Genomic DNA, 22,918 nt, shown 5'->3' with positions numbered 1-22,918 from the left:
GACACTTCACCAGGTTTGCCTCTAATATGTGCTTCAAGGAGGTTTTTGCAGCGATCAGACCTGGGACAAGTAGTAGGATCGGAGGCAGGACTTTCTGTTCCCATAGGAGCCACGTGACTGCTCAGCTGTTTAAACCCTCTGGATGCCAACTCCTTCTCTCTGAAACGGCAGGGTGTGCCACAAGGTCTTTGAAGTGTATGCTGATACCGAGCTTGTATCATTTTGTGATCTATAACATGTTATAAACTTTGACTTTGAAAATTTCAATTCCAAAGCAAATCCTAAAAGTCATTTTTAAATACTATTAACAAAACAAATCAAGGGACGCAAAAAGCTAGTTTTCCTGACGCAAATTGATGAATTATTGGGCTGTAAGTAAAAATACTTTTCAGTATCTGAAAAAAAGAAACTGAGCTTTATGATATCGTGAGGTGAATTATTGACACAAATTCAATAATTACACTCTAGCCAAACTTTGGATTTTAAAAAATATACATATTTTTTACATTTTACATGGAATCACAACCTTTCCCTCCCTACTCACTGGGCAGCATGGTTCTTACCTGTGTACCTTGCACCTGTGCATGTCCTGCCAACGCTCCTTTCATTGATTCTGCAGCTGCACACACCTGCCTGGCACGGACCTGCCAGTGAGTGCTCCTGGCCCTGTGAAACACAGCATTACTTCTGCTTCTGCAGGTGGCCATTCTGTTGAGTTTTTTTTTCTTCCTCTCAACATAGTAGAAGGCATGTGGGGTTTGGAGTCACAGGCCTCCCACTGGCACTGTCCTCTGGATCCTTCAGTGTAATCACTTTGAGAATCCTTAAGCCTCTGGATAAAAATCCCAATCCATGGTACTTTAGTGACAAATCACATAACGCTTTTAGTTTCACTTTAGGGGACCAGTGGCCTGAAGAAATTTGGGACTCAAGGTGCTGGGCATGCCCCAGGCTTTAACAAGGGAATAGAGTGGGATTTCTAGAGATGTGAGGTAATCAGACTCGCAAGCTCCAGTCCGGGCATCTCAGTGCTCTGTGGTGAAGTCTGGTGGGCAGCTTGCTCAGGATCACCCCATCGGATCCGGCAAGAGCACCGGGCAGGATCTTTTCTTTGCCCCCAAAGCTTTGTTTTGTGCCACTTATATCCATCTCTGCTGTGTCCTTGTAATCAGCTCTTCCTGGTGTTCTAATAGCTGTAGTAAGACAGTGATCTCGTGTAAGGTCGGGGGGAAAGATTTCAATCAAGAGAAGTTGCACAGTGTGTTGTCCTGTGTACAAAGTGGGTGTGATGGCTAATTCAATGTGTCAGCTCGACCGGTTCACAAAGCACCCAGACATTTACTCAAACACTTCCCTGGGTGTGAGTGTGAGGCAGATTCTGCACAAGGTTAACATCTGAACCAGTGACTGAGCAAAGCAAATCACGGTCCCCAAGGTGGGTGGGTCTCATCCAGTCCCCTGGAGCCTGAACAGAACAAACAGGCGGCAGAGACGTAACCCCTGCTGCCTGACTGTGAGGGCTCAGGTCTCTGCTGCTCTTCCCCTGGGCCTGCGACCTCAGCTCTCCGCCCTGGCGCTGCTGGCCCTGGGGTTGGGCTCTACCATTGGCTCTCCTGGGCCTCCTGCCCGCTGCAGGCCGATTTGGGGCTTTACAGCCCTCATAAGCATGTGATCCAATCATGCATAATCGATCTCTTTTGCTATGTATATGTATATTCCCTGGGTTCTGTTTCTTTGGACAGCCCTGGCTAGTGCAGGGGGGTTCTAGTTCCTAACTAGCCCTCGTCATCTGGATGTCAGTCAGGAAAATGGGCCCTCACACATCAGTGAGGTGGGAATCACTCGTCTTTCCTGAGCCTGCCCCTGGAGGCTCTAGAATTTCACAAGTCGCATCGAAATTATTAGCAATTGCAGTTTGTGTTGAAACATATCAATTCTCTTGAGAGCACAGGATTCAGATCTTCAAGTGTTGTCCTTCAGCTCATGACAAAGCATGTGTGTGTGGTCATAGCAATGTGGAGACCCTTTCTATCAAGACTTCCACAGACAGCGAGAGATGCGTTTCACCTACTTCTGTATCTCAACCAGCAGTCTCACCTCCCCAAATATGTGGCCAAATGTATACCTCTCATTTGGGAGAGAGCTGCTGCTTATTTACTCATCACCCTCAGGGTGTCGTCTGAGCAGCAGGCTGAGGGAAACTGCGCAGGTTACCGAGGATAGACAACCTGAGCACAAGAGCTCAGCACAGGCGACTGAGCCTGAAGCTTCGTGCAGCCACTGTTTGGCAGACACCCACGTTCCTCGTCTTTGGGGGCCCTGATTTTCTTCTCTGTAAACAGAAAGAATCATGACTACCTACCAGGATTGTCGGATAACTAAGTCAGTGTTTGTGTGGGAGTGTGTATAGGGCATTTGCACACACACTGCTAGGGCACAGCCTCTGACTGATGTGAGAAGTCATGTGGAGGCACAGCAACAGAAGCGCATCTCACAGTGGAAATGGCAGAAAGAAGGCCCCTGAGTTTCAGGCCAGGAGAAAACTTGGCAGACGAGGAACTCCGTGCCTTCTAGTTTTCTCTGTTCTACACTATCGTCACTCTCTGCCAGGCATCCCAGTGTAAAGGCATGATTCTGGAAAGCCAGGAACTAAGGCAATGGGTGGGATGGGAAAAACAGGCAGTCCTGGTCCTGAAAAGTCACAATCAGTCCCTTGTTTTACTTTGTCTGTAAGATGGTGGAAAGCGGTGGATGGTTTTAAACAGGAAGAAGACAGAATTCTTAAGTATGCTATTTTTGTCTTCTTTACCTAGAGAGCTGTTTTCCAAGGTGTGCCATTATCTTTTGGACCCCAGTGTGCAGCGTTTTTGTAGTCATATGTACAAGTGCTCCTCTGCGATGCACTAGGTGTTTATTGATTAGATTAAGATGCAAGCATGCCTCCACCCTGTCACAGCTGATGCCAGTGATTGCTGGGATAAACACAGCAGCAGTTGCTTTGCTATTATCATTATTTCACATAAGGTTTTTCCTCTTGCTCAGTATATTCTTTTAGCTTTTATCAATTTTATAGATTTAAACTAAGAAAGTATTATCTCCACTGTTATCTCTGCTGTTTCCAGGATGATGGGAATAAATATTTTAAAGAAAGTTATTGTTATTTTTAATCGAATGATTGAGTTTCAGTCAATTATCATCTGTTGTCCCCAGCTATTTCACCAAATTTATCCTATGATATCTGTGATTTGGAATTTGGAAACATTAGAAAAAATATACTTAGAGTTCGAACAATCACGTATTGGATTAGCTATTTTTATCCTAATGTGAGAGATAGGAAAGTTAAGTTTCAGTAAGTGCCCAAGGTTACTCTAGCTGCTAGAGTTAGCAGATGAGCTTAGTATGCCATCCTGTCTGCTTGCCTTTACCTCTCCAAATGCCAGCTCCTTTACAACTCACAGCACCTGAAATCATTTTGCTGTGAGCTTTCTTTGGCCAATGATGCTTGCTTTGCCTATATACATGGAGCCAGGAGTGTCAGGGATTTAATGACTGCTGGGAGCACCCCTGTCAATGATAACTGTGTACACGTACCCTAGCTCCTTGCCATCAGTGAGGATAAGTCTGATAGAATTTTTCAAGTATGAGTCAGTCCCTGGCTTTCAGCAGTGGTTGGTTTGGTAATGCACCTTACTCGTTTCTTTTTCATCATGATCTTCTCCACCACCATACCCATGCTTTCATCACTTCCCAGATATACTGCCTGCACTCCAATGTCTGCCTTAGATCAAAATGTCTGGCTTCTGGTTGAAGTCCAAATGATAACATTCATCTATTCTTTCATTAACTGACTGACCTGCTATGCAAAGCCAGAGTTGCCTGCCGCCAGATATCACATGTATTCTACTCTTTCATACAGCCTTTAATAAAAGACATATAGAGCACAAACCCCGCTTGACAGCTTGAAATCTTAGAGACAGAAGAGATTGGTATGTGAAGAGTGAAGGAGAAATAAAATGGCTGAATCAAAGTAAAAGATTAACTTAAAGTCCAATCAAAAGACTTAGTACTGGGTGGTGAGTACATGGTAAAGACCTAAGTTGAATGGTGAGGTGAGTCTCCTCACAGGCAGGTATATGGGATCCTAGAAGATAATAAATAAGCTAAATATTGTTGAGGACTTACCATGTGCCAGGCCATAAGTTAAAAACTTTACCTTCATTATTATATTTAATCCTCAGAACAAATATATGAGGTTGAATTTTAAGTACCTATTGCTGTGTCTCAAACTACCCCATAGCTTAATATTTTAACCCAAAATCTATCTTAAAATACTTATGATTTGTCGATGAGGAATTTGGGCAGAGTTTGCCTGATTGGTTCTTCAGCTCTTTGTGGAGTTGACTAGCATCTCTTGTGAGTATCCACCTAGTAGCTGGGCCACTCTGGAGACTCTAAGACCAATTTACTCACATGTGGAGCTCTAGCAGGGGCATCTATAAGGCTGAGCTCCTCTTGGCCCCTGCCTCTCCATTTAGTCTCAAGGTTTCTCCACATGGACTCTCTAGCAGGACAGTAGGGCTTCTTACATGGTAGCTTGGGCCCCAAACCCCAAGGGAATATATTGCAAATGATACTTGCAATATATTCCATTCATCAAAGCAGTGACAAGATAACTCATATTCAGAGAGAGAGGAGATAGACCTCTCAGGGGAAGGAGTGTCAAAGACAGATGCCTTCCTTAACCTACCACTACACTCATCCCTGCTTTATAGATGAGGGGACAGTCCAAAAGATATCATGTAAGTTTCCTAAGGCTACAGTGTTAATAAGTACAAGTGAATGTTGAACCAGGGAGTTTGAGTCATGGATCATGACATCGGTATCTAGAGGGAAAGTTGCATAATTGAAAGAAAGTATGAAGAAAAAAGGTATTTGCAAGAAAGGAGTTAAGCTAGAGACTGTTAATAGCCTATTTAATATTCAGTATTTCTCCTCTTTTTAATTGAACACAGTAGTGTATGTTTTGTTTTGTTTTGTTTTGAGGGAGCAATATTTCCAGTTAAAAACAGTATATTCTCAGCCTTCTTCTTGAGTTAATAATGGTCGTATGACATTGTCCTGGACAACAGGCTCTGAGAAGACATTAGGGATTGCAAAAGGCCTAATAAAGGAAGTATGTACCCTTTTGCCCTTGGCACCCCTTACTTTCTGTCTGGGACATAGTGGTGATAGATGGGGCCTTAGAGTCATCTTATGAGGAAGAAGATAAAAGCTATGGTCTGTGGAGAGTATTAATCTAGGAAAAAATTCTGGGTCCCTAGTGATATTTGCAGCAAAAACATCAACTCTATATTGGATAGCATCAGACTTCTTACTAACTGTAAATAAACCATGACTTTATTTGAGCTACTATTCTCTCTCTCTCTCTCTCTCTCTCTCTCTCTCTCTCTCTCTCTCTCTCCCTCTCTCTCTCTCTCTCTCCCTCTCTCTCTCTCTCCCTGCACTCAAATACTCAAATGCAAATTATAACTAACAGGGATAATTTGTGGTTTTATCTTTTCTGAATCAGATTGAGAAAGAGTAAAGAAAATGCTACTATTTCAGCCAAATCCTAAAGCTCTGATGGAAGAACAATGATATGAATTACCAGGAGCTGATGACTGAGGGCTGGAACCATTTCTTATGGGTTTCTTGCCCTACAGAGAAGTCGTTGGATAAGTATATTGCTCATACTGGGTCATTGAAACCAGTTTGATCTCCATTTTGCTAAAGGCTACTTTGTGTATCAAGAAAACAGCTCAAGAGATCAAACAAGGAAGCATGAGGTTAAGACTGAAGCTAAAGCTGTAGATGAGGAGATATGCAGTCTGCAGTGGAGGGAACACTCTTGAAACTGGGAGGAGCCTGCAGGAGGAGGCTTCTGGCCTGGGCCATTCCCCAGAGCAGGGGTCCTGTACTGTAACTGTGGTGTGTCTGTCTAAAAGCTAAGCCGACCCAGCCTTATGCAGACCACACGACCAACACTTTGTGTACAATTCATTCTGAATTTTATATTTATTGAATTGAATCTGTGGTGTGATTTGAAGCAAACTGCAAAACACACTGCATTAAAATGACCTCTTGTAATGAAATCCCAGAAATAGTTTTTTCATGGAGTTATCCCAGGTCCATTTTGCAGGATGAATATGCTGCCCCAAGGAGAAGCACAGGAACAGCCACCACACTTCCTCACCTCACACACTTGCCGTCAGTGAGCACCTTCCCCAGGAAGGGAGAGAGTTGCCGCCCCTGGACTCGGTCTGAAGTCAGGCTTCATCATGTACTGTGAGACCGTGGACAAGTTGACCTTAACTTCTGAACCTTGATTTCTTTCACCTGAGTTGTGTAGATTAACATGCTTCTTATTTTACAAGTTTGTTCTGATGTGATCATCACTTCTCATCTCACTTGAGCAGCACAAAGCCAGGACATAATTGATATCCTAGGAGTGTCCGTGATTCTGAGAGGAAGCCAGGGCAGTGACCTTCAACCCAGGGTTGAGCTTACACAGTAGGGTTCAAATCTCAAATATATCATCTCTTGGCTGTTTCTTGGGGCATCTTTTTCACTTCCTTGTCTCCATTTCCTTACCTTTAAAATGGGCTTCATAAGACAGAGATGATGGTGCCACAAGGCACTGGACGCAGCATGCAGCGTGTAGCAGAGATCTTTCCTGATGGATATTGTGCAGGCGATCCTTGTTTTACACAGCATGGAACTGGGGGAGAAAAACAAAACACCTTAATAATCTGTCGGGGAAAAAATACTATGCAGAGTTCTATGACCTTTAAAAAATTTTATCAAAAATTTCATTTTCTCAGGAAAATTAAAAAATAATAAAACTAATATGTAGTTTTATTGTGGATGAGTGTTCCCTTTGTAAAAAGCATATTAAGAGTGTTGCCCTGACCGGTTTGGCTCAGTAGATAGAGTGTTGGCCTGCGGACTGAAGGGTCCCAGGTTCGATTCTGGTCAAGGGCATGTACTTTGGTTGAGGGCACATCCCCAGTAGGGGGCATGCAGGAGTCAGCTGATGGATGTTTCTCTCTCATTGATGTTTCTAAGTCACTATCCCTTTCCCTTACTCTCTGTAAAAAATCAATAAAATATATTTAATAAAAAAAAAAAAGAGTGAGTGTTGCAGTGCTTGCTTCCAGTTGTGTGACGACACAGAGGGAGCATCCTGCCCTCGTCCGGGTGGCCTGTCACATGTCTTTCCCAATATCTTATCCTTCGTGTTTCCAGTCTCATGAAATGTTGTGGAGAGTTCCTTTAATGTGAAGCTGCTTCTTTTTCCTTCTTTTCTGGGACACCGCTGTCATGAGCCACTTCCTCTATTCATATCAGTTCATATCCCCTTCGCTAATGTCCCGTGGCTGGGGACCAAGTGTCTCTCAGAGTCTGCAGTCCCATGGTCAGCTGTGTCTTCCATAAATCTATTTGCATGTGAATTTTGCTTCCAGTGTTACCGCTTTCTGTTTCATTGATGCAGTTTTACCTTTGCTGGCCAATTCCTTGTTTAGGTTATCTATTTTTATAAAAGTCACATGGGTTTATTACTGAGGGACCAAGAAGCAATATATTCTTTGCTGCCTGTGTGTGAGCTGAGCTATATTCTTTGCTGTCTGTGTGAGAACTGAGTAAATGACAGCACAGTGGCCAGTCTGGTCTCTAACCGTGATGTATGTCTGTTATTTGCATATTGATGTATGGAAGGAAGAGCTAGCTGCAGAGTTTGTAGTTTATGTAATTACTCCTGGACTACGTTTAGACCAGGATCACTGAAACTTGGCCCACATCATTGTGGCACTGGTGTTAATTAAATGGTGGTAACTGAAATCCATGCATTTGGGACCACAAAAAAGGTAATGATGTTTGCAACTGCCAATTTTATCAAATGGAAATATTTAAACAAGAAAATTATCATTGTCTTATAGCCAATACGATATTACCATCTGGGCATGTTTTAAATATAGGAACATAACCCCTCTTTAGCATGCACAGAGTGTTCCTCTCCCACTGCTGCTGTGGCAACTATCACAAACTCGGTGGTTCAAATGTCAAACTAAAATTGACATTGACTAGGTACTTAGTCACCAAATGGGTTTATTCAGGAAAAAGAAAAGGCTGCAACCCACTGCATGCAGAAATGGCAAGCCACCTGCACACTGTGCTGAGAGCCAAGCTAGAAAGGCATTTAACCAAGAAAAGGGGAATTAAGGGCAGTGGAACTGAGAGACACAGAGCTTTGGTATGAGCATATAGTTCTTCCATGGAGTGTGTACTCTCCAGATTGCATGCAAACTTCCATGGGCCCTAGTTCCTTCCATAGACCCCCCGCCCAAACAGATTATGTCTCCTTAAAGTTTATCAAACACAACATCAGTTTGTCTTCCAGTTCTAGAGGTCAGAGTTAAGTGAGCATCTGAGGCTGAATGCCTTCTGGAGGCTCAGGGGACACTGTTCACTCCTTCCCTGGTTGCATGTCTTGGCTTGCAGCCCTTTCCTGGATTTGCTGGAATCTCTTGCTCCTGTCATCACATTTCCTGCTTCTGTCTTTGAACTCTGGACACCTTATAGGGGCCTTTGTGATGAGCGAGTTTACCTGTGTAACCAGGACAAGATTTGCCTCTGCAAACCCTTAACTTAATCCTACCAGCAAAGGAAACCAAACTTAAGATGTACACTATGATCACTCAGTTTTACTGATAAAAAACTCTGAGGCTTAGCGATGAAGTTTCTTCTTCATGGTTACCATGTTAGAAATGTTATTTTAGTGGGCTATTGTCATCTAATATTAAAAAGTCACCAGTCATATATCGGATGATACTCTATACCTATGAAGACAAATATGTTCTCCCTTTGTCCCTCCCTCTGCCCATCCCTCAGGCCCTGGAAGCTGTGTGAACCCTGTCAGTTTCCCAGAAAGGTCAGCTGCCAAATCCTAGGGCTGTTCTGACCATTCACTCCTGGGCACATGGCTACTAGGACACAGCTTTCAGGCCTTCCCTGGCCTCAGTACCTAGTGTCTCTCACACCCAGGCTCATCCCAGGAGACTTGAGGATGGTTTCTTCTTAAAGAGGTTTCCTGTAGCCCCACCATACCCCAATTTATTTCTATTTACTAGTTGACTGTCTAAAATTACAAGATGAGCCTTTTGTAAAGCCCGGTACTCTGTGCTGGGGGTTTGGTTGTTAAGCTGTGATCTGTGGGTTGAAAGAAAGTATGTATAAGAAGAAAAACATAATAGAAGAGCTAGGAATTCTAGCTACAGTGTTTTTGAATCCCTTCAAATGCTTTTTTTTATCTGCAGAGTGAGTATAATGCCAAACTACTCCATCTTTTCCAAGTCTGAAAGCTAATGTGTGCCATTTGCATGATGCTTTATGACATAATTTGATAAATGCTCAGTAATTAGTTTCACCTAAAATTATTATGGAGCACTACTTCAAAGTCTTCCTGAATGACATAATATTGACTAGTGGTATGAAGTAGGTGGATACAGATAAGTACCAGAAAACACACACACACACACACACACACACACACACACACACACACACAATGAAGTAGCACTAAATATAATTATGACCAATGGGGTAATTTTACCCATGGCTGGTATCTATTCAGTCCCTAAAGAATAGCTCTATTTTTTCCTTATTTAGAGCAACCAAATTTAGGTTTTTCCACCTACACATCAAGTTCTTTATAAAGGTCAATGTATGACTATATATATCTTGCTTGGCTTCCAGAGTTTGGTTTGCATGTAACTGACATTGTTTGTTGTCTACCCAATATTCATTTTGAGTTATCTCTTTCCTAAAAGAATTCCAATTCTATTTAAGCATTCATGTTCCTTCATGAAGCCATGTGCTTCCGGAGGGGTTTTCTTCATCTGCAATCTCTGAGGGTCCCTCCTAATTAATCTGAGCCTGTGGTTCTCAGTTTTGTCCAGGGGTCTTTGGGGGAGGGAAAACTGCAAGGTCAAACTCTCTTTCTTTTTATAACGGGCATTGTTCATCTCTATCACTCATCTTCTGTTACATAAGTAGAATGGAGTTGTTCAGAGACTACAGGCTGTGTGATGATATCAGCACTTGGACACTGAATAGAATGTGTTCTGGGTTCTTTTTAAGTATTCTTGGTTTTAATTTTGAATACAGTGGATATATAGAGTATTGTTGGCGCTTCCAGGGTTCAGAAGGTCCCACTTCGGACATCCATTTATGCCGGGATTCGTGTCCCAGCATCAAGAAGTGTTCAGGACTCTGGAAAAGGGGCTGTGCATAGATGAAATAGGAATCCAGAGACTAATAAAGAGTCTGGAGACGAGATGTAATTTTGAAAGGCATTGGGGGTCAGAGGACCTTCAGCTAAAGGAACTGAAGACTGCCTCCTTGTCTCGGACCCTTGCTTTTATTAACACAATTTGTCCTAAGACAAGGTGGAGATAATACACTTCAAAGGGTAAGGTTTCAAAGAGTACAGAGGCATTGTCAATTTGGGGAATAGCCTAAGGCTGTTCAGGTGTTTGGCCAGTAGGAGGCATAACATGTAGATTAAGATGCCTTTTTAACTGTCTGGCAGCCACAGTTTCCTGTTCAGGTTTGGGGAAATGCCTTTAGCCATTTCCAACAGGTGACTACATGTGTGACTCAACCCTGTTCAGTCCCCAGGTTTCATCAACCTTTTGATGAAACTCTTGAAATTATGACCTGCTGGAATTGGTGTATGGAAATAGAGATTCAAAATAAGTATCAATATCTAGAATCTCTTCAGGGTTTTTAATAATGAAAATAGGTCTGGAGAACTGCCATTCCATTGCCAGTGATGGATCACAAGCATGTGATGCAATGTGGCCCATTAGAGGTCATCTGAAGGGTGGCTGCATGTACGTGATTCTCAGAAAGGATCCTTCCTCCTTAAAAGGAAATGCAGGGTGAGGCAGTCTGTTTTTCCCTGTGGACATGGGTGCATCTGGATGTGATGCTTGGATCTCCACCACCACCTTCCTCAACCTGAAGATGAGACAGCCACAGAGGTGAAACCCCCAAACTTCATCTCCAGGGCTCTCCTTGCCTCTGAAACCTTGTTTTGAAATCAGTTATCCCTGCATAATTTACATCTCTTTAAGTTAAATCGTGTGTTACTTGCAGTAGAAAGCCTCCTAACAAAATCTGCATTATGCTTGCCTCTCTAAACAAAAAAGAAATAGCATCAAATCACTGAGTGTGCTCAATATGGCTGCTACTCTTTTTGGTGCTTTTAAATCCTGGCTATCCATTCCATATCAGAGTGAAATGTATTTCTACAGGTTATTTTTGGACTCTGTTAAAAGATTCCTTGTTGGAGCATGCAGGACACTAATTCTGCTCATTTAACAGACTAAAAAACATTGTTATAAATCAATACACATAAGTTGTCTGGGTCTGACCACACAGCAAAGAACTAATCAATACCCAAGGAGGAATTATTATTATTTTTTAACTTCAAAGAATTGAGTTTATACATAAGCTTTCAACTCCTAGCCTTAAATTCAAGAAAGTGATTTTTTTCCGTGAAAAATAAGCAGAAATTGCATTGGGAGTATGATAACTAGAATTTTTACATTTGGAAATATTGCTAAAGTTTTACTGAGTAAGTAGTTACTGTTCTATATCCATAAACCCAGTTAAAAATGGAAAAATTTGGTTCAGCCAATGAGTTCAGTTGAAACAATGAGTTCTCAAATGGCAGAATTTTGTTTACTCAACTGACTCAGTTGTTTCTTAGACTTCTTGCATTATCACTAGTATCTATTTATCTATTATCTGCCATCTATCTACCAATCTACCTTTCCATCTGTCTGTATATATTTTTATTTAAATAGAGTTATGGAAGACCTACCATGTGCAGACCTTGTCCAATGCAGACTCATTCATCCCCCCACCCCCAAATATTTAACAACTTTTATGTCCCAGATACTATGTTAGGAAAGAGGCAGGTAGTGATCAGCAAATAGGCACACTTTCATCATGAAACTGATGGTTTGGGCTGGTGCATAAAAAGTAAATCAATAATTACAACAAACACAAGCACGCACACAAGTACAAATTGTGGAAATGAGTTGGAAAGGAAATCAGCTGTGTCTGTGCTGGAGAATTAGGCTGGGGGAGTAGGTTGTGATCTGCAGTGGGGTGTCCCAGGGAATCCCCACTGAGGAGGGATCCTCAGCCTGAACCCCAAAGTAAAGGAGCCTGCCTTGCAGCATTGGGGGGCACCTCTTGGCAGTGGGAAGGCTCTAGCTCTTAGAGCCTATGGAGTTGCTACCAACATAAGACACTGTGATATGTAGCAAAAAAGCTTGTGTGGTCACTCAGATTCCATCTCAAGGGTTCATTGAGCTTTAGGTAACAAAATACTGAGAATAATGAAGACAGATATTCCAGCGCACTCTGGGCAGAGCTTTAAGAAATATTAACCACATTCTTGTCAGGATTTGGCCTCATCAAAGAGAGTTCCACATAACACGCCATGAGTGTGATTATAGAAGTGGGGATAATGTATGCTTATAAATAACCAGAAGGAAGAAGTTGAGAGATATGTAAGTATTCCTGACTAGGCTGCATTATTGGTGATGTTGAGAAACAATACTTTTTTTCTTTCATTAATTTTTCTTACTGTTTACTGACTTTGTGTGTTGGGCACTGTGTCTTGGTTGAAAATCTGAAAAGCAAAGCAATACTAGTAAACTTCCCATCTAGTGGGAGGACAGACTTGTTAACATTATCTCTATATACAAAAGACTAAGTGACTGACCGTATGTCCATCTGACTGTCCGACTGACCGGCAGGCCAGTGCATATGACGCCCTCACTGGCAATTTAAAAATAAATGTTGACTCGTGCATGCATGACACATATAAAGCTCTTGCTGGCGCCAATAGCATGTGTGTGTTTTGATCTGTCATTTTCGACCATGAATTTGGTTGTTTTTGTTGACATTCTGAAGCTGAAAGAAAGCGACATCGTCGACAGTATGTATCTGAAGACCAACTATTGGCACAATGTACCCCTGAAGCTGAAGTAATTTTGGGTACACTTGATGGAGATTTTCACACCTATTTGAGTGATGATTCCATCAATTCAACGGATGATGCCAAAAAGAAAAATTTTCCTTTGGGAATGCCATATCATAAATTAAAATTGAAAGTAGGTGCACTCATCAGACTACTGATAAATCTTAATAGTAAATGGGGTCTTTGTAATGGTACCAGATTAATTATCAAAAGATAATTGAAGCTGAAATATTAACAGGATCTGTGGAAGGAGAGGTTGTTCTCATTCCAAGAATTGATTTGTCCCTGTCTGACACTGGCCTCCCATTTAAATTAATGAGAAGACAGTTTCCCATGATGCTAGCATTTGCGATGACTATTAATAAATTACAAGGACAAACTATAGACAGAATAGGAATTTTCCTACCTGAACCTGTTTTAAGACGTGGTCAGTTATATGTTGCTTTCTCTCGAGTTCGAAGAGCATGTGACTTTAACGTTAAAGTTCTAAATACTTCATCACAAGGGAAAATAGTCAAGCACTCTGAAAGTGTTTTTACTCTTAATGTGGTATACAGAGAGATATTAGAATAAGTTTAATCAAATTATCAGTCCTTGTTTTTATCAATGTTGTTTTTATATCATATGTTGTTTTTACATCATGTTTTTGTTGTTTTTATATCTTTGTTGTTATATCATCTTATTGTTTAATTATTAATCAATTTATATATTATTTTTATAGACATTTTACTAATTTTCTTTCATCTCTGACACTTCTATTATAGAGAATGGTGAATAGCGATATTAAAATATTCCTTCTAATTAATTTCCTTTCAATGTGCACGAATCCATGCACCGGGTCACTAGTTGTGAAATAAAACAAGAATGATGGAAGTCAGGGAGCAAAAAGCCTTGGGGAGATGCAGGGTCGTCCTTCACTCTACCTGGCCCCTGCCTCTCTCTTCAGCACCATCTTTATTTAAGGCAGAGATAACTTGATATTTCAGTGTTTGGAAATGTGATGGGCTTTCTTGCTCTTGGCCTCATACAGGCTTTACTTTGTGTCTGGAACATTCTTCTGGCCTTTCATGCATTATTATTGTTTATTTGTTACTTAAGCATTTACTTAAATAAATTTAATCCAAGCCATCTTTCCTACATCAACATTTATTCAAGTGCAGCTTATAAATCACCCATTTCATAATAGTCAAAGTATGTGTTTTAAAAAATGTAAATTCTTAAAATAACAGACATTCCAAAAAAAAAAATCAAGTTCTTGGGTAACTCCACACTGGATGAGTAGAAATCTAGAAGCAGGCATTTTCATAGATACCTCTGGGAATTTTTGGCATGCCCAATTTGATCACCACTCTACTAGATTGTGTCAAGGGTGTTCCCGCAGCTACAATGATCTCCCCCAATCATAAGAGTGCCTGAAATCACTGTTAGTCTATTAAATTCATCTTCTATTAAGGGAAATGTCTGCTTGTTAGCGATCGTCTGTTCACTGTCCCATACAGAGAATGGTTGTCATAGAGACCCAATAAATAAATATATGTTTTACAGAGAAGAACAGATGTTACCCAGGTGGATGAGAAACAAAATGGCCTTCCAGGCAGAGAGAACAATTTGCCTATTCGGGGCAGAGGGAGCAGTCAGGTTGTGTGCAGCACGGATGAGGCTGCATGAGTGGGTGGAGTTAGAGAGTGAATGGCTGTAAGTCATGCTATGGAGCTGAAATTTCTCTTCACCCTATCAATCAATAATCAACACTACGTAATACCCTCCAGGTCCATCCACCTGGGCCTTTAAGGTATTATTCTCAGTTAAATAAGTCAGAGAGAGAAAGACAGATACTGTATGATTTCACTCACATGTGGAAACTAAAGAGCAAAGGAAATGGACAAACAAAACAGAAACAGACTCATAGATACAGAGTTTAAACTGGTGGTGGCCAGAGAGGAAAGGGGTTGGAGGGCTGGGTAGAAAGGTGAAGGGATTAAGCAGTACAAATTTGTAGTTACAAAACAGTCATGGTGATGTGTTGTACAGTGTAGTATAGTGTACTATACTTTAGTACAGTGTAGGGAATACTGTATAGTCAATAATATTGAACTAACTATGTACAGTGCCAGATAGGTACCTGCAATATTGGGGGGGGGATACTTAATAAAATGTATGATTGTCTAACCACTATGCTGTACACCTGAGAATACATAATAATATTGAATGTAAATTGTAATTAAAAATATATTTTAAATGATAATACTATAAATAAGTGTTAAGTATGGAATAATAGATAAAAGGAGGATAAATTTAAGATATCTAGGTAGGAGGCCTGGATTGTCCATGGACTGGTTACTTGCTTTAGATAAGTAATTGATCTTATGGCCTAGTTTTCCTCACTGGTAACTGAACACAATTATGTCACCCTTTCTCATTTCCCAAGGATGACTATTTATCTAGGGTATGCAGATGAACCTACCATAAAAGCATAAAAGCATTATAACTGGTTAATACAGTTGACATTCCTCTTTCAGGATTAAAAGCTTCATCTGAGGGACATGGTTCTTGGACTGTGAATCCTCCTGGTAGTTATGTCTTTGGACTGCTGCTCTGTTACCTGAAAGTCACAATGGGCTCAAGGGAAAATCTCTTTACTTGTATATACTGCTCACAACTTCCATTAACATTGGTTTCCTTTATTTATATTTCATGTTTGGTACAACATTTTACTCTTAAAGCTCAGGTTGTATGGATCTGTATGGCTTGTAGTTTGATACTTCAGATTCAAATCTGATAAATGGCTTTTGACATATAGTACATGTCCTTACATCCCAGAGCAATGTCTATTTTTAGCAAATTGCTATATTTTCTTCTGTTTTTAAAATCCAGAAAAAAGCCCTAGCTGGTTTGACTCAGTGGATAGAGTGTCATCCTGCAGACCAAAGGTTCCTGAGTTTGATTCCAGTCAAGGGCACATACCTCGGTTGCATACTCCTCCCTGGTCCCTGCTGTGATCAGGGCTCATGCAGGAGTCAACCAATTGTGTTTCTCTCACATTGATGTTTCTCTGTCTTTCCTCTCTCTTCTACTCTTACTAAAAATCAATGGGAAAATATCCTCAGGTGAGGATTAACAAAAACAAACAATAAAATCCAGGGGAAAAAATGCCTTGATGGGCTATTTAGTGTAAAATTAATCTTTAGTGTAAAAAAATTGTGAAGATGGGAAATTTTACACATTCTGGGGCTAAAATTGATTTTGTGCTGTTTTTCATGGCATCACTGAATCCACTTGATAAAATAGAGGGAGAGCTTTGCTTTGAGGAAATGAATCTCTGCAAATTAATGTAGAAAGTCAAGTTTTAAAATGCTGAGAAAGGTAGTCTGTAGTAACCTAAAAACTGAGTCATTCATTGAAAGTTTTAGGACCAGGTTTATTCAGTTGTGAATTCTTATCGGGTGGAAATTGAGTGGAAAAACCTCATAGCAAGCACATCAGAATTCACATCTGAGTTCTCCCATACAAATACAAAGGTAACCTGGGCATGTTGAGGGCTATTGAATATAATAAATAAATTTGAAGCTCCTTGGGTGAGTAGTAGGAAGAGTAATAATAATTAATAGTAATAATAATAATAAATGAATTTATGGACACTAACCTAAGAATCACACTTCTATTGTTATATATATTTCCACCATAATTCATGTGGTTGATACTATTAATCACTATTTTACAACTGAAGGTCAGATATGAGAACACACAAGTCATATCTGCAGGAGCCTGCTTCATCAATGGGAGACTAATGCAAATCAGAAACCATATATCAGTGATATAAAAAATATTTTGTTAAAATTATTGGGGTGACACTATTTAATGAAATTATACAGGTTTCAAGTGTACAATTCTATATGTCATATGTAGATTACATTGTGTGTTCACCACCTGAAGTCATCTACTTCTGTCACCATTTATCCCACCTACTCTCTTTTACCTGCTTCTTCCACCTCCCTTCCCCTCTGGCAATCACCAGACTGTTGTCTGCATCTATGCTTTTTGTTTGTTTGTTTATTTATTTGTTTTTGCTTAATCAATGATTTTTAAAGTGTGTTGAAAGAGATAAATCTATCTAATCTAATAATAGACAAACATGGTAATTGGCCGTACCTTTGCTATGCTTCCCATTGGCTAATCAGGGCAATATGCAAATTAACTGCCAACAAAGATGGCGGTTAATTTGCATACATGGGCGCAATGCTGGGAGGCGAAAGGGGAAGGATGGAAGAAGCCACCTGCTGCTGACGGTGATTGGAAACCCAGGCGGCAGGCAAGAGCCGGGGGGCAGGGCAAAGGCGGCCCCCAGGCAGCCCGCCTTTGCCCTGCCCCCCGGCCCGTGATTGGAGAATCAGGGCCACCTTTGCCAGCCCCCGGCCAATGATCAGAGAAGCCGGGCGGGGCAGGGAAGAGGCGGCCTCCAGCAACCTCTTCCCTGCCCTCCCCCCCCACCCCCGGGCCGGTGTTCGGAGAAGTACCTGTATTTTTTTTTTTTCAAAGTACCTGTATTTTTAATAATTTCTTGACATGGTAAAAGAATTTTACATTATGATCCAAGGGTGGTGGGGTGAGGAGAAGGAGCAGCAGAACAATCCAACAAACAAAAAGGGAAACAGAAATGCATGGTGAAAGGGATTTGAAGGGTGGGTAGGGGCATTGCCCAACTAAAATGCAATTGGTTTTTTACTGAGTACTATTCATGGGAAGACACCATCCTGACTCCTTCTCTATATAGAATATTGGGAGTAAAAATGATGCATCCAGGTGGAAATATGATTAGGGGTTGGAAGACAGACAGGGAAAGAAGAAGTCAGAAATAGACACTGAGAGAGTCACTGGCTGGCTGGCTGAAAATACTGACTCTCCAGTAGTGATAGAATAAAAAAGTGGGGGATATCTCTGGAATATTCAAGAGATGGGGGGCAACTCTTCTATGGTTTTGACTTGCCCAGCAGATTTCCACATACACACGTGTACATGCCTATGTTTGCATGCACACACATATACACATAACTGACTGCCCTCCCTGGAAGCACAGAAGAAGAAGAAGCCGCCAGAAGAAGAAGCCGCCCACCTTTGGTCCAGGCACCAGTGCCTGCGGCTGGCTGTGGCCCAGGAGACGGACAAGCCACCCGCCCGAGGTCCCAGGCTGCAGCCACCTGGAGAAGCTGCCAGCCCTGTGGTCCAGGGCACCAGCGTCTGTGGCCAGGGAAATAGGTTCCCTCTAATATGCTAAGTGTCCGACTGTTCGACTGTTCCTCAGTTCGACAGTTCAACTGGTAGCTATGACATGCACTGACCACTAGGGGGCAGATGCTCAATACACAGGCATGGAAACATGGAACAGACTGATGAATCTCTGAGGGAAGGGGGGAGGTGAGAAGGTGGGAAGAGATTAACCAAAGATCTTATATGCATACTAGAGGCCTGGTGCATGGATTTGTACACTGGTGGGGTCCCTTGGCCTGGCCTGCGGGGAAGGGGCTGAATCCATGCACCAGGCCTCTGCCATCCCCTGAGAGGTCCCGGATTGTGAGAGGGTGCAGGCCAGGCTGAGGGACTCCACCAGTGTACGAATCTGTGCACCAGGCCTCTAGTTTTCAAATAAGATATTCTGTAGGTGGTTGATTTTTATAAGATACCTGTGGTTTCTCATGGTGGTGGTACATATTCTGTGAAGAAACCTTATAATTCTTGATTGGTTGGAACTTTTATATGTTAGCAGTAAATGTTGGAAAGAATGAGAAACAGAACAAAGGCAGTCCCCAAGGTGGGGCCTTGATCACACCCTCCTTCCACGTCCTCTGTGGAGCCACACTTATTGTCAAGTCTGTCTTCCATATCACTCTTCAGCTCAACACATACCACAGTCCCCTCATCTTGTTCCTTATGAATATAATGCAGCAGTAACCTAAAAACTGAATAAAATGGATTAGGAAATTCACTGTATCTTTAATATAATTGAGTTTACTGAGTTTTGGGAAGCATTCAACCAAAATTACTTGTGCTTTTCTTATTTTGTGCTAACTATCTCTTAACTAATTTATGTTAAAATATCTTACTCTGCCTAGGATGTTTCTGAGAGATTTTTAAGAAAGCATCACAGTGTAGATAAAGAGTTTGGCATTTCCAGGCATAGAGACTTTGGTTTAAATCTCAACTTTACCAAATGAGCCTCTGTGCATCTTTTAACTTTTAAGATGGTCAGTGTTTTCATCTGTAAATTTTGAATGATAATAGAATATAAATGAAAGAAATTTTTAGGAGAACAGTAATTATACTTTTAAAACAAGTAGTGTAGTTATACAGTAGTTATTTAATAGACAGTGAATATTGAGTACTTGAAGCTTTTAATTATTTTAGCAAAGAACTTCTCTGTACCACATTCTCCCTTAACGAGATTATAAAAATAATTTGAAACCATCCTAAATTTGTTTGCCTATCTCTGTAAGAATCTGAAAAATCATTATATCAGGCCTCATACTGAGAGTATTTTCTCCTATGAGGAATTCATGTTCTCTTTCTTTCTGTTAAGAAACATCTCAAAGTTTTCATGATTATTATACATCTAGAATAAATATACTTCCTCAGAAATAAGACTTTATTTAAAACAGTTCTTTCTTTAAGGAGAAAATGTCATTTTCTGGTATTTCCCCTGATTCATCCATGTGCCTATTCTTGTACCTGGAGCTTGTATTCATGGGATTCATCATAGTGATGAACTTCAAAGACCTTCCCAGCAGGCTGGGCTTCTTTCTCACTGGGTTCTGGGAATGAGGTCTGGTACTTTTAACTTGCACTCGCAAGGTATAGCTACAATGACATGTCCCTTTCCACTGCTTCCAAATCCTACAGAGCAAAACATCATGCCAGTTTATACTTTCCTTTGACCTCTTCCTCTACATACTTCTGCTCTATAATTCTATCCCTTGATAACTGTCAATCAGTAGCTACCATGAATTCTGAATTACAGCTCGTTACATTGATTTTTGGAGCCATTCAGCAAATAGCACCCAGTCTTAAAGCTTCTTGGTCTGGAAGACTGTTGCATAACACTGTCCAAGAAATCTTTTATGAGATGATGACATTTAAAGCTATAATGAGAAATAAACCAATGAATTATTCCAGTAGTAAGTAGTGACTCTGCACCAACACTGCAGGATACCTGGAGAGTTCTCACAGAATCCCAGACCTGGAGTGGTGGGAAGAATAATGACCCACAAAGACATCCAAGTCCTAACTCTCAGAACCTGTGAATGTGTTAGGCCAAGGGTAAGAGGAGTTAAGTTTGCAAACAAACTTACTGTTGCTAACCAGCTGGCCTTAAAATGAGGTAATCACCCAAGATTATCTGGGTGATCCCAGTGGAATTGCAATGGTCCTTAAAAATAGAAGAGGGGGAAAAATAGAATTATTTGTAGATGTACTAGAAGGAAGGCACAACAAATAGAACTTTGCTGGCTCTGAAGGTAGAAAAAGACAGCTATAAGCCGAGGAACATGGTGACTTTTAGGATCCAGAAAAGGCAAAGAAATGCATTCTCCCCTGGAAACTCTAGAAGAAATGTAGCCTTGTAGCACCTTGGTTTTAGTACAGTAAGACCCATGTCAAGACTTCTACAGAATATAAGACCGTAAATGTGTGTTGCTTTATGCTGTTTAGTTTAAATTTATGGTAATTTGTTACATGGCCATATAACATTAATTCACATGTCTTGTTTCCTTTTTCCTGTGAGAAGAATGACAAGTTAGTGATATTTACATGTGGGTACTGCAAATACTGGGGAGATCATTTTGTGAAGTATATGATTGTTTCACCAATATGCTTTGCTTAAAGAGGGAGAGTATAAAGAGAGCAAAACTAGAAAAAGAATTAAGGGATGTCGATTTATCATTTTCTTCCATATTCTTATTGCATCTTTTTCTAAATGCTGCCAACAAAATGCTTGCTTAGAAATCCAGGGAAGCACTCATTGACTGTTTATGAATTGAAATGTTATAATCTATAATGGTAGAGAGGAAAGTCTCTGCCCTCTTCCAAAAACTAAATTGTCATACCATTCTCTCTCATCATTGATGTTTCTGTCTCTCTCTCCCTCTACTTTCCTCTCTGAAATCAATAAAAATATATTTTAAAAAATAAATCATCATAATAAAATAACTATTTGAAACATCTAGGAGTGTCAAAACTATTAACACCTCAAGACAAAAAAGGCTCATTGTGTATTATAGTTTTATAGGATTCCATCATAGCAATTTGTTCAAATGATTCCTGGTAAAAAGAATGGGCCACTGAGTAATCTTACTATAAACCTTGAAGAAAATGAGACATTGGTCTTTCTGTGAGTTGCAAATGTTTGCCTCTTCTTCTTTTATAAATACTCAAAGATACTTTGGGAGATTGAATGCTGTTTTAGAAAATCTAGGCTCACCAATGAATACCATGGACCGTACTGAGAAGGTCCATCTACACAGGTCACTTAGCACATTTGAATGTGATAAACTTCTGGGAGGACCACTTTGACTTATAATCTCTGTCTGCCTCTTTTCACTTATTTTCCTTCTATATGTTTGAGTTAAATGTTGTAATGAGCATTGTAGTATGTTTGAACTAATTACCAGCATTCATTGATAAATGGTGATGGACATAATGATATACATTCTATAAAACATATAGAGTGTAAAAAAGATTTATTGTCTTTGTTACAGCTCATAAAATATGTGAATAAAATTTGAAAGTTTGAAACATTGTCTCAAAGCAGAGATGGCCCAAGCAGGATTTTTTTTTTAACACTCTGTGGTTGATATATTGATGCTTTAGTGGAAGGAGAGTTTGGGGAGAGGACATAGAAAGAGATAGGGGGTAATTTCCCTAATTCAAAAATAAGGTAATATCTGTGATTTCAGGCATTATGTAAAAGAAGATAAGATGGTTGCCAGAGGAAGGAGGACTGGGGGATTGGGTAAAAAAAGGTAAAGAGTTTAAGTACAAATTGGCAGTCACAAAATATTTGGGGATGTAAAGTATATCATAGGGAATATTATAAATATAAACTAGAGGCCCAGTGCAGGAAATTTGTGCATGGGTAGGGTCTCTAGGCCAGGCTGGCAATCAGGGCCGATCGTGGCCTTCTGGCTTCCATCTGCTGACTGGGGCCTCCCTTAGTTCCACGCTACCCCCTGGTGGTCAGCACACATCATAGCAAGCAATTGAATTCCCAGTCTCCCGGTCAAACTCCCGAGGGGACACTTTGCATATTAGCCTTTTATATATATGGATTGTTTCAGGTGGATACTGCAAATACTAGGGAGATCACTTTGTAAAGTATATGATTGTTTAACCACTATGCTGAACACCTGAAACTAAAACAAAATAATATTAAAGATAAAATGTAAACAATAAAGATTTTTTTTAAGAAGATATGGAGCATAGTTTGAAAAAGAAAGGCCCTTGTCTTTCATGTTGCAGAGAATGTCGGATTAGATTCTGAAGTCGCTAAAGCAAACAGCCTGGGTTTTGTTGGGTGCCTGTCTTCAGTCCAGTACAACCACATAGCACCGCTGAAGGCAGCTCTGCGCCACGCGACCATCGCACCTGTGATCATTCAAGGAGCCCTGAGAGAAGCCAGCTGTGGCTCTGGGACGGATTCGGATGTGAATGCAGTGACTACGGTGCATTCTTCCTCAGGTACACAAGAGAATACCCAGTGGAACTTACACCAGTAGCACTACTTGTGATGTCTTCAAAAGCTTCCAGGTTAAAGATCAATATTACTCAATTCCTTAC

General features: G+C 40.7%; 1 protein-coding gene across 1 annotated transcript in view; it reads left to right on the top strand.

Moving 5' to 3' along the window:
- The window catches only part of CNTNAP5 (contactin associated protein family member 5), an 883,495-nt gene that overhangs the window by 850,505 nt on the left and 10,072 nt on the right, over positions 1-22,918 (top strand). Inside the window, exon 22 of the mRNA XM_059704743.1 lies at positions 22,601-22,819. Within this exon, the coding sequence (XP_059560726.1) occupies positions 22,601-22,819 (219 nt within the window). The remainder of the gene's footprint in view (positions 1-22,600; positions 22,820-22,918) is intronic.

Source organism: Myotis daubentonii, chromosome 7, assembly GCF_963259705.1.
Source record: "Myotis daubentonii chromosome 7, mMyoDau2.1, whole genome shotgun sequence".
Lineage (NCBI taxonomy): Eukaryota > Metazoa > Chordata > Mammalia > Chiroptera > Vespertilionidae > Myotis > Myotis daubentonii.
The sequence above is the reverse complement of the archived record's forward strand: the minus strand, read 5'-3'. Positions and strand labels throughout refer to the sequence as shown.